We start from the raw sequence: 10784 nt of genomic DNA on the forward strand, positions 1-10784 counted from the left end.
CCACCACCGCCCGGCAGAAACATCTTTTATTCGCTTGTTAGAGACCTCGTTTCTTACTACACATCATTTAGGATGTTATTTAGTGACGGAAATTAAACTCATTTCCTTCTAAGATTTAAAAGTGTTTGTTTTCTTAGTGGGCTTTGAAACCACCCATAAGTACATCTCGTGGTTATTTTCAAGTAATTAAGGAAACCCAAATCAGAGCAGGCATCACAGAACATGCTTGTGATTATACTTTTCATTTCTAAATTTTCAAAGTGGTCTATCTACTTTGATTCAAAAATTCCAGATGAAAGCAAGTTTATAAAGGTACTTACCAACATTACTGATGTCTATTAGATTGATTAAGCATTATTTATTAAGCCCTTAGCCATTGACATTGTACTTGTGTAAATTTGTGTGTGTGTGTGTGTGTGTGTGTGTGTGTGTGTGTAAAAGGGACATTACTGTGGCTTTCCTGAATGTTAGTTAAATCCTTTCAGAAGAGCTTGCATCTGTGGAAATGTGAAACCAACACAGGAGCCACACTGTTATACAGTTATTAAGTCTCCATTCCTTACAAGAATAAGTTTGTTTCCAAAGCCTAATGTAGACTGCAAACCATGTTTTTCAATCCACGCTGAACTTGTGACCGCATGTTGTATGCCCACCCCCTTGCCTTGCTAAACTCCTGAACCTGTGATACATGGTTGCCCTTTTGCCAAAAATGTGTCTTCCGGATACCTTGATGACTCCCCTTCCACATGACATATTCTTGCATTTATCTAACCCACAGGCAGGCTTGAGCCCCGAGTCCCCACGCTTCTGTCCAGGTGCTAACAGTTAATTATCTCCACAGCTGTTTTCTATCAACACTAACCCTTCCCCATAAAAGGGACCTCAAAAGCCAGTGAGGGGCCGCTTTCTGAAAGTCCCGGGAGAGGCAGCGGGCTGGCCAGTTCTAAATACAGCTTGCTTCAATCAGACAGTCGTGGAATTTCCCCCCCCCCCCTCAGGTCTAACAGGAACCGCAGCAATGAAGGATAAAGAAATCTCCAGTTTCCCTCCGCATCTTTTTCCTTAACTTGACAAGAAAGAGAGAAGAAACCTGCTTGGTTAGCGTATTTTTGGCAGTCGTCTCCTGCAGATGGGAATTTCGCTGGGGGCAGGTCCAGGCTCCCGGATTGGCTAGGAACTGGGCCTGCGCAGAAGCTCCATATGCCCGGGGTGCCGCTTACAACCGCAAGCGGCGCGGGGCGTGTGCGCATGCGCCGCCCCGGCGCCTGGGTTGTGGGTTATGCCCGGAGAGCGCATGGGCAGACAAACTGAACGTCGGTTTGTCCCGACGGGAGGGCAGTGTGGGCGCCATCTTCACCGGGGCCGCCGGGGGGCTCAGCTGGCTGTGTGGAGGCTGCTGCGACGAGGAGCGTCCCAGCCCCAGTTTGTGTGGTGTGTGCGCAGTGCCCAGGGCGAAGCACTTCTCCTCGGGGCGCCGGGCGGGAGGGGTGCGAGCCGCGGGACGGGCAGGCGGGGCCGGGAGCGAGCGCGGCCTGTACGGTTAGAGTCCCGCTCGCTGACCCCGACTCCTCCCGTCAGCCTCCCAGTGATGGTGTGTGCGCTTGCTGGGATCTTGACAGCGAAGATCTCGGAGCCTCGCCTAGGTATTTCTTTTCTTTGCCGTGTCCACGTTCGTAGCGGCGCGGGAGAGCTCCGCAGGCCGGTTTCCTCGGGCTGGAGGGGCGCGGAGCGGTTCAGTGAGGTTGGGAGCCGGTCCCTTTGGGCGAGCTGGGGTGGAGCATTTGCCCTCGGGACAGCGAACGCAAAGGCACGTTGGTTGGGCGGTCCTGGTTAATTTGAAAGCCAATTTGGGCTCAAACTCTGGCGACAGTATTGGATCCGACATAGCAAGTTGGCCTGGCGGTCAGAGAAGGAAACTGATCCTCGGGAGCCTGGACAAAGGCGTCAGGCTGTGGAATCGATGCCTTCCGAAGAGTCCCCATTGATGATGATGGATGACACAAGAAGTCTGTGCCCTGTGGATTCGACTTCGTTTAACAGTTCCTGATGGGGGGGACTCTGGCTCTGTGTGGTCATGCATTTTTTTCTTTAATTTTAGATATCTGCATTATAAAAGGCAGATTTTATCAGAGACTATTTGTGGACTGAGGTAGATTTTCTGCAAAAAAATTTCAAGTTTAGAATTTTAATGTTCTTCATAACTGGGCAGTAAGACATGGTTGGAGAATATAGTAAAACTATCTCCCTTACCATATCTGGAAAATGCATTTATTTGATAGTTAAAATCAAGTGGATCTGAAATTATAGCTCTTCAGTCTACCGTTTTTCTCTGAATCTTGATTAAAAGATGCACACTTAAGATCATTTAATTAAGACGCTAATTTAAATGGAAGGGTGGCATGGTAAAATTAGCAAAGTTGTTTAAAATCTGTTTATCATTAAATGAATTTTTAGGGCTTGGCTTCCTTTTCCCAGCAGTTCATTGTGGCCTGACATCAACACCCTCACTCATCACTTTGGCATTCATAACTAAACCAGGGTTAGTGTGTGCTTTGACTTTTGTGCAGTGACATTCAAAACTAGAACAGGATAATTTGTGATTTGATTTTTGTGCAATCTAATGTGTCAGACTTCCTGGAGATTTTAAGGAAATAGTGTATTGTGAGAAATACTTTGAGTCTCTTAGAGATGTTCTAGATGTTACTGTCTATGGATAAATGATAGCATTGCTCTACTATGGCAAAAGCAAAGAATTTTAGACATTAACTTCTATTTGGCAAATTAGAGCAAACTTTAGGTCTCTTGGATTGGAATTCAATAGCTTTGTGCCTTTGAAACTGCTTAATGGAAATGGTTTTAGTTAAGACACTTAGATAAGGTGGTTTTCAAGCTAGGCTGTGTTGTGAGCGGCATTTTGAACTTGGTGTGTACTTATTTCCTTGAAATGTCTCTGAATTCATGTAGTTGCAGCTGAATTTACGTCCTTGGGGTCCATCCCCTTTGAATTTAAAAAATTTAAGGGCAGGCAAAGTGGTACTTAATCATTTGCTCCCCAAAATATTTAAAGAGTTAAAAAGCAGTCAAGTCAGTTTACATAGGAGTCTTGGAATTTGAATGTGGACAAGAGTTTCAAGGAGCCATTTATAGTTTTTGTTGAAGTGTTGGGTGTGAAAATTAACTTGTTAAAATCAGGCTTACACTTTCTTTGTATGTGCTGCAAAGATTTTAATAGTAAATTTAAATTTTAAAATGTAGTGTGTGCCATTATTTTTATTGATTAACATCTAGTTTAAGAAGTTTAAGCTGTAGGGCCCCCGTACCCCTTCTTAAAGACAACCTTTCAAGCTTGAAGGAATATATTTATGCACAGTGGTACTTAAGTTTAAGAGAACAAAACTTTATTTGCACACTAATATTAATTATAATGATTATTTTGGCACATTTTAAAAGTTATTTGGTAAATATTGTTTGGGTATCTGTGAAAGTGCTACAGACAAGTTTCCTTTTAATGCTAAGTTGAGTTTTCTTTTTCAGTAATGAATATTGGCAATCCCAATATTTCAAATTAGTCTTTATATTGTTTACTTCTCTATATAATTATTAAAGTTTCTGTAATGTAAGTGTGTAGGGTAGTTTTTTTGAAGTGGCTGTTGGCATAATAAAATTCCAAAAGTTAATATAGTTTTTTGTTTTTTGGTTTTTTTGTGTGTGTGTGCTTGAGATGAATTTAATAGTCTACACTGTTGTAAGCATATTGGATAAGGAGTGACTTTTTTTTTTTCAATTTTAAGGATGCTGTAGTATTTGCCTTACTACATTATGTATTATATTGTTATAACATTTGTTTCTATTTGTAATATACAGAATTTGTATTAGGTTTGGTAGGGTGGAGAATGGCAAGGGAGTTGGACATAAGTCTGAACTACATGTCTGGGTCATCAGTAGGTGAAGTGATGGAAGGGCTTTACAAATATCTGATTTCAAATTGATGTTTTACTTATAAAACAGATTTTTTTAAGTACATGTACAACTTCTATATATCAGCATGTGATAAACCTGGAGTTAACTATGATAGAATTCAGTGAGCTTTGATATATTTTATACACTCATGTAACCAACACTACACTCAAAATATCTATTTGCTTTATACCTTTTCATGCTAATTCCAATCAAGTAGTCTAACTTTCAGCATACATGCTTATTTTTTAATACTTCCCAGTTGTCTGCTCTGGTTTAATATTTCTCTTTTTGCAGAAGTATAATCAAGTTCCCTTTGGGACAAAAAAGATCATTTTCTAATGCCCACAATTTTGATGCTTTATATTGTTTCACTCTAATAGGTAATTCTGAAATGGATATCAGGCATTGAGGTCAATTACAGAGTTCAAAGATTAATCATATTTCATTTTCTTTCCACAGTTAAGTTGCTTTTACAGAATTAACAGGTCTCCAAGAAATAAAAGGAAAAGGTAAGACATCAGAGTTTCAGGCTTTGCACAGCAGTGTGACAAAAGCAGCTAGATTAGTGCATCTTTGTACTCACTGCTTCTGTTCTTTATGTGGCAGCCATGTATCCTGAGCAGAACTGTACACTGACCATAGATGGCTTTTCTGAATATGTAAACTATTGTGGTTAGGAGAAGACAAGCCAATAGGAGACATGTTTCTAAGAGTCTGAAAGTAGTTTGGTCTGGTTGTGAAACAGCATTTGGCAGACTTAAAAAGGAAGAGTTGATATTTTTGATGTTCCTATTGAACAGGATAGGTGACTGAAATGTTACTTTAAGGCAGTTGGTTTATTTGTAGGTTTAGATAGGAGAAAGCATATTTGTTTTCTTTAAGAATAAGATAAGATCAGGGTGTTTTTTTTTTGTGAACTAGTATCTTGTTTCCATTTATTAATGCTGAAGGAAGCAGGAACCTTGTAATTATTAAGCTAGTTTGCGCTAAGGTACTGCAAAAATAAGACTTGCTATTATGTGTACCTTTTTGTCTGCAGGTCATTATTGCTGTGGTTTGAGCTCAGCATGGCTGTAGTCATCCGTTTACTGGGGCTTCCTTTTATTGCGGGGCCTGTGGATATCCGTCACTTCTTCAAGGGATTGACTATTCCTGATGGAGGAGTGCATATAATTGGAGGGAAAGTTGGGGAGGCTTTTATTATTTTTGCAACAGATGAAGATGCGAGACGTGCCATAAGTCGTTCAGGAGGGTTTATCAAGGATTCATCTGTAGAGCTTTTTCTTAGTAGCAAGGCAGAAATGCAGAAGACCATAGAAATGCAAAGACCTGTTCGTGGAGGAAGAGGGCGACTGGGATCAGGGGCTTCAGGGGTTGGCAACCTGTACCATTTTATTGATGCTATGAAGGAAGAGGAGAGTTATTCTGCATATGGCTCTTCAATTAATCAAGATGCTGGGTTTCATACTAATGGTACAGGACTTGATGTAAGGCCAAGAAAGACCAGGCCATCGAAGGCTGAGAACCCTTACTTGTTTCTACGAGGTTTGCCTTACTTAGTAAATGAAGATGATGTACGTGTCTTTTTCTCTGGTTTGTGTGTGGATGGAGTAATTTTCTTAAAACATCATGATGGCCGAAATAATGGTGATGCTGTAGTAAAATTTGCTTCATGTATTGATGCTTCAGGAGGTCTTAAATGCCATAGAAGTTTCATGGGTTCAAGATTTATAGAAGTAATGCAGGGCTCAGAGCAACAGTGGATTGAATTTGGTGGTAATGCAACTTCGGGTGGTGGCATTCCTCGTATGAGAGCTGAAGACCATTCTCCTCCCAGAGGGGTCAGTGATAGGCACTTTCGAAAACGGTCTCATTCAAAATCCCCTAGAAGAACGCGTTCTCGCTCCCCTCTTGGATTTTATCTTCACTTAAAAAATCTGTCCTTAAGTATTAACAAAAGAGATTTAAGAAATTTCTTTAAACATACTGACCTGTCTAATGAGCAGATTAAGTTCTTATATAAAGATGAACGAAGAACACGGTATGCCTTTGTGATGTTTAAGAATCTAAAAGACTATAATACTGCCCTGGGCTTGCATAAGACTGTTTTACAATATCGGCCAGTTTTTATTGATCCGATCTCTAGGAAACAAATGATGAAATTCATTGAATGCTATGAAAAGAAGAGACCAGGGTCCATAGAGAAAGGAAGGCCTGGGCGTGTTTCACAGAAGTACTTTGAAGAAGGCTACTCTGGGCAGAAGCTGTATATATATATAAGAAATTTTCCATTTGACGTTACGAAAGTTGAAGTGCAGAAGTTCTTTGCGGACTTTTCCCTTGTTGAGGATGACATTTATTTGCTTTATGATGACAAAGGAGTTGGTTTGGGAGAAGCACTGGTGAGATTTAAATCAGAAGAACAGGCTATGAAAGCTGAACGTTTAAACCGGAGAAGATTCTTAGGGACAGAAGTGTTGTTAAGACTTATATCTGATGGACAAATGCAGGAGTTTGGTGTCAATTTTTCCTTTATGTGCAATGAGAAAACACAAGCTCGTTCCCAGTCACACAGCAGAGATGACCGTTCCCGTCTGTTTGACTTGAAAGACTCACCAGTATGTTCACTTGGCCGGTCTGAAAGCGTTGGTTACCAGCCAGAAGACGTAAGGCATCCCCACAGGTATTTCCAGCAGTCTGACAGGCACCCTCCAGAAGACTTCCGACACTCTCCTGAGGACTTCCGACATTCTCCAGATGACTATAGACACCCCCAGGAGGAACACATCAGGCGCTCTAGGGAGGAAGACTGGAGACGGCCTCTGGAGGATTGGAGATGGTCCCCGGAAGATGATTTCAGGCACTCTGATGAAAACGATTTTAGGCCGCTACCAGAGGAGGATTTCAGATACCCTTGGGAGGAAGACTTCAGACGGCCACCTCAGGAGCACTTCAGGAGGCCATCCCAGGAGCACTTTAGACGGCCACCCCAAGAACATTTCAGGCTTTCCCGAGAGGAGTATTTCAGGCATGTGGCAGATGAAGACTTTAGGCACCCTTCTGATGAGGACTTCAGGCCCCCCCAAGAAGAAGATTTGAGATGTCCCACCGATGAGGACTTGAGGCAGCTCTCTGAGGAAGACCTTAGGGAAGTACCAGAGGAGGACCTTAGATTTCCTGATAGTTTTAGACCTCCTGGTGAGGGTTTTTGGACCTCGCCTGATTTCAGAGGTCACCGTCCTTTTATAAACTTTGGTCACTTAGAAAGTGGCAAGTTTGATTTTGGAAAGCATAATGTGGGATGTTTTCCTGAGGGAAGATTTATGCCTGATGTAAAATTAAATTGTGGTTCAGGTAGAATAACTCCTGTTAAGATCATGAATCTTCCATTTAAAGCCAATGCTAATGAAATTTTAGACTTTTTCCATGGTTACAAAGTCATACCTGACTCAGTTTCCATACAGTATAATGAGCAAGGGTTACCCATAGGAGAAGCCATTGTTGCTATGATAAATTATAATGAAGCTATAGCTGCTGTTAAAGAACTAAATGGTAGACCAGTCGGTCCCCGCAAAGTTAAGCTCATTTTGCTTTAGAGAGCCTTTCTGAGTCCATAGTTTTCTTCCACAGTATTGATGCAGTAAAAATACAGCTTCTTAAAAAAGTTTATTTTTAATTATCTAATTAAACATTTTAATTTTAACCTGTGAATAGACAAAATGTTGTGTAAATCTGGTTTTCCTTTGCTTACAAATGGACATTCTTTTTCTCCCTAATTTAAAATTACATATGCTTTTTTTTTTTTTTTTTGCTAGGAGAGAGAAAACAAATTTCCTGAATTCATTAGTTTCACTGATGTTATGGATAAAGCCCAGTCTTGTGAACTGTGGAGTTATGTTGGGGGAAGGAAAATTTAATTTTGTTTTCACCATCTTTTACTCAGACTGTGTAAGGAAAGGATGGATGACCGATGGTTCAGATCTGGCACTTTCATTGCTACCTGCCTGCAGAACTCCCTTTTGTTTGAGATACTGTGTTAAGGTCTCCTATTAACTCTAAATAGCTCAGAAAATGAACATACTGTGAACTTGAAATTTACTTATGTGAAAGGCTTAGGAAATTCTCAAAATTTGTGTTCATAACTTTGAAAAGTTTTATAAAAATAAAATTGCAACTGAAATACTTATTAACTTGTATTTGTATAACAAGAACAAAGACAGAATCGCAGCTGGGTATTATAAAACTTCTCAACAGTTGTATTAAAACAATACGGTGAGCGGGACCAAATAATCTGTAATAATAATGTACAGGTCTTTGATTTCTTCAACGTCATTTTATTCTAAGCACTGGGGCCTAGGGCTTCTCCTAGATTGCTAAGATTAACAGTGTCCAGAGGACAGTAAAATAATTTGTTTAGGGTTAAAGGGGGACTCTCAGGCTGGGAAGAATATGACAAATGAATATAGTTTTTTCTAGGAAGAACTTACTGGTGACTCATTAGGTTTCCTTTTTAGCTTCAAAACTTGGTATTTATATCCAGACTCACTAAATAGAAGATTTCTGAGTGTGAATTTTTGACTTTGATACTAAATGTTTATATTTTGCTTATACTTAGATTTTCCTTTCCCACAATAATAGAAGTAGCTGACAATGGACACATAATTAGGCAATAAATACTTTATATGTATGATCTCTATTGTCTCTATTTCACAAATGAGAAAAGAAGTTTAGAGAGGTTAAGCAAGCTGCCTGAAGTCACACGAAGTTAGGGAACCAATTTCAACACCTATAAGCAGACTTCTGATTATACTATGTCCATAAATATTTTTGCTGTGTCACTTTGTTACATGGAATCTTTAACTTCAGTAAGACCATGATAAAAATATTTTCAGGAGTAAATTATATTTTCTTCTATTTTGTTTTTAAAGGTGCATTTAAAGTACGATTAAAAAGTATGATACTTAAACATTGTAAGCTAAATTAAAGAGAAAAATGACTTAAGATTTTATAGTTTCTCTTGGGATACATTATATATATTGGCTTCCAATTCAAAATTCTCCATTTTATCTAATTTGATTTACAATTTTTATAGTTTATATGAAACAGTTTTACCTACTTTCTTCAGACATTTCCCTCACTGAGTAATTGTGAATAAAATATTTAGCTATTGCAGAAGTAAAAAAACTTTCAGTATCTTGAATTAACATTCAGTAATTTAAAGAAATCTAAGAGAAGCCTGCATAAGTTTTTGTTTTTAATAGTTAATGTCATTTTTAATAGTTAATAATTAAATAGAATAAATTAAAGTTTGTTGGAAAAAAAAACACCCTGTGAATCTTAAAACTAATAACCGTTTACAGGTAGAATGAAAAATTTGAATAACTAAGTCAAGCAGAGTGATTACATAGACGGTTCATGTGATCAGACCTGTCAGACTGTAAATACTTTCCAGACCAATACACAGTGATACAAATAAGTTAAGCTTAAAGTGAAAGATATTGAATATGTAATTGCTTCTCAAATTGGGCTGGGGTGGGATGGGAGTGGTGGACAAGAGAATAGCTGGGAAACACAGCACTATGTCTTGATTCTTATTTATATTTTATATGTGTGAGTGATTTGCATGTATGTATGTGTACCATGCGTCTGTGGAGCTGAGAAGAGTGCATCAGATCCCCTGGGACTGGAACTACAGACAGTTGTGAGTGCTAGGAACTGAACCTCTGCAACAGCAGTATGGGCTCCTAACTGCTGAGCCACTTCTCCATTCCCATGCCTTGATTGTCAAATGAAGTACCGTGGCTATTTTATCTTGGTTATCAGGCTCAATTCACATTTAGTGTGTTATTGGCTAGTGTTTGATAATGGTGTCTTGTTTAAACACTTTTCAACTTTTTTATGAGGTAAGGTCTCTCACTGAAACTTGCTAGATTGACTGGCCAGCAACCCCCAGGGTCTTTCTGTATTTGCCTCCTCAGCACTTTCAGGCCTTACGGTTGTGCAGCACTTTACTGACTGAGCCATCTTGGTCAGCTCCAGGTTTAATATTTTGTAAACTTCATTATAAAAATTTATAGAAAACTTGTTTCCTAAACAGTGGTATGGGAGCCGTCTTTTGCACATCTTTCTAATACTGCCTTGAGTAACATGTTGATTTAACTGCAGTTGGCCATGGTAGTAGCTAATATTTATACCAAGTCAGAGATTTCCCTTGTTTGCCAAGCCCAGGGAACTGTACACTACAGTTTCAGACACATGAACAAATAGTCCTAAAGCTTCATGTTTTGATCACCCAGCTTCAGTAATTCCATGGGCTAGTCTTCTTTCTCCCAACAGAAGGTACACTGGGAGTGTATTGGTTCTTTTAACACAACACCCAGTGCCATTTTGCATTCAAATCATACCTTTTTCTGTTCAGAATGTATACAAAAATAATAAAACATGTCTAGAAAGTAAAGTTAATCCTCTAAGATATATAAAACCATCGTAGAAGTGTTCATCTAAGCAGCTGAGAATGACCTTACCACTGATAATCGTAATTTTTATTAGAGATGCCAAATTATGGGCTATTTAACATGCTAATTTTTTTTTTTTTTTGAGTTGTCCTGGGAATTCAACACAGGTTCTCATCATGCATGCTAGGCTAGTGCTAACCCCAGCCCAGTTGTCACATTCTTAAATGTAGTTATATCCAAACTGGTTGTGTAAACAGTCATAGTGGCCTTGTTTTTGCCTTATTGCCCACAAAAAGTAAAATGTGGTGTAATATTCCTTTTGTTTTTATATACATACATGTATACATTCTTTTTTGTTTTTTTTGAGAC

At 39.2% G+C, this 10784-nt stretch overlaps 1 protein-coding gene across 4 annotated transcripts; it reads left to right on the top strand.

Moving 5' to 3' along the window:
* Nucleotides 1-1216: 1216 nt before the first annotated feature.
* Rbm12b (RNA binding motif protein 12B) lies at nucleotides 1217-8146 on the top strand. Of its 4 annotated transcripts, XM_059253874.1 has the most exons (5): nucleotides 1217-1431; nucleotides 1579-1643; nucleotides 1871-2149; nucleotides 4420-4469; nucleotides 5000-8146. In XM_059253874.1, the coding sequence occupies exon 5, from the start codon at nucleotides 5028-5030 to the stop codon at nucleotides 7554-7556; it is 2529 nt and encodes an 842-aa protein (XP_059109857.1). In that variant the 5' UTR covers nucleotides 1217-1431; nucleotides 1579-1643; nucleotides 1871-2149; nucleotides 4420-4469; nucleotides 5000-5027; the 3' UTR covers nucleotides 7557-8146. The 4 variants fall into 4 exon arrangements, with proteins under 4 accessions (XP_059109857.1, XP_059109858.1, XP_059109856.1 ...); XM_059253875.1 differs by having other exon boundaries at nucleotides 1217-1643; XM_059253873.1 differs by lacking the exon at nucleotides 1871-2149.
* The last annotated feature ends 2638 nt before the right edge of the window (nucleotides 8147-10784 follow it).

The sequence above is a fragment of the Peromyscus eremicus genome, chromosome 2, assembly GCF_949786415.1.
Source record: "Peromyscus eremicus chromosome 2, PerEre_H2_v1, whole genome shotgun sequence".
NCBI lineage: Eukaryota > Metazoa > Chordata > Mammalia > Rodentia > Cricetidae > Peromyscus > Peromyscus eremicus.

Excerpts from the sequence above, each read along its gene's own strand:
- Rbm12b (XM_059253875.1), top strand. The coding sequence starts at position 5,028 with ATGGCTGTAGTCATCCGTTTACTGGGGCTTCCTTTTATTGCGGGGCCT.